The sequence below is a fragment of the Morone saxatilis genome, unplaced genomic scaffold (genome assembly GCF_004916995.1).
Source record: "Morone saxatilis isolate NCDOM2014 unplaced genomic scaffold, NCSU_SB_2.0 Contig16, whole genome shotgun sequence".
Classification (NCBI taxonomy): domain Eukaryota; kingdom Metazoa; phylum Chordata; class Actinopteri; family Moronidae; genus Morone; species Morone saxatilis.
The window spans coordinates 47,886-48,099 of record NW_023339718.1 but is presented as its reverse complement, the minus strand read 5'-3'; the positions used below and the strand labels follow the sequence as shown (position 1 = coordinate 48,099).

The 214-nt window shown below is 55.6% G+C and overlaps 1 protein-coding gene across 1 annotated transcript in view; it reads left to right on the top strand.

Moving 5' to 3' along the window:
* Positions 1-214, top strand: part of LOC118325921 (serine/threonine-protein phosphatase 2A catalytic subunit beta isoform) — a 10,553-nt gene that overhangs the window by 6,472 nt on the left and 3,867 nt on the right. Inside the window, exon 6 of the mRNA XM_035658779.1 lies at positions 1-154. This exon is cut by the window's left edge and continues 8 nt beyond it. Within this exon, the coding sequence (XP_035514672.1) occupies positions 1-154 (154 nt within the window). The remainder of the gene's footprint in view (positions 155-214) is intronic.

Sequence of the window (214 nt, the reverse complement as noted above, 5' to 3'; positions counted from 1 at the left end):
GTGTGACCTGCTGTGGTCGGACCCTGATGATCGTGGTGGGTGGGGTATCTCTCCCCGAGGTGCCGGCTACACCTTCGGACAGGATATCTCTGAAACCTTCAACCACGCCAACGGCCTCACTCTGGTGTCCCGCGCCCATCAGCTGGTTATGGAGGTAACACACACACACACACACACACACATACATACACACACACAGCTACACCCAGTTTAA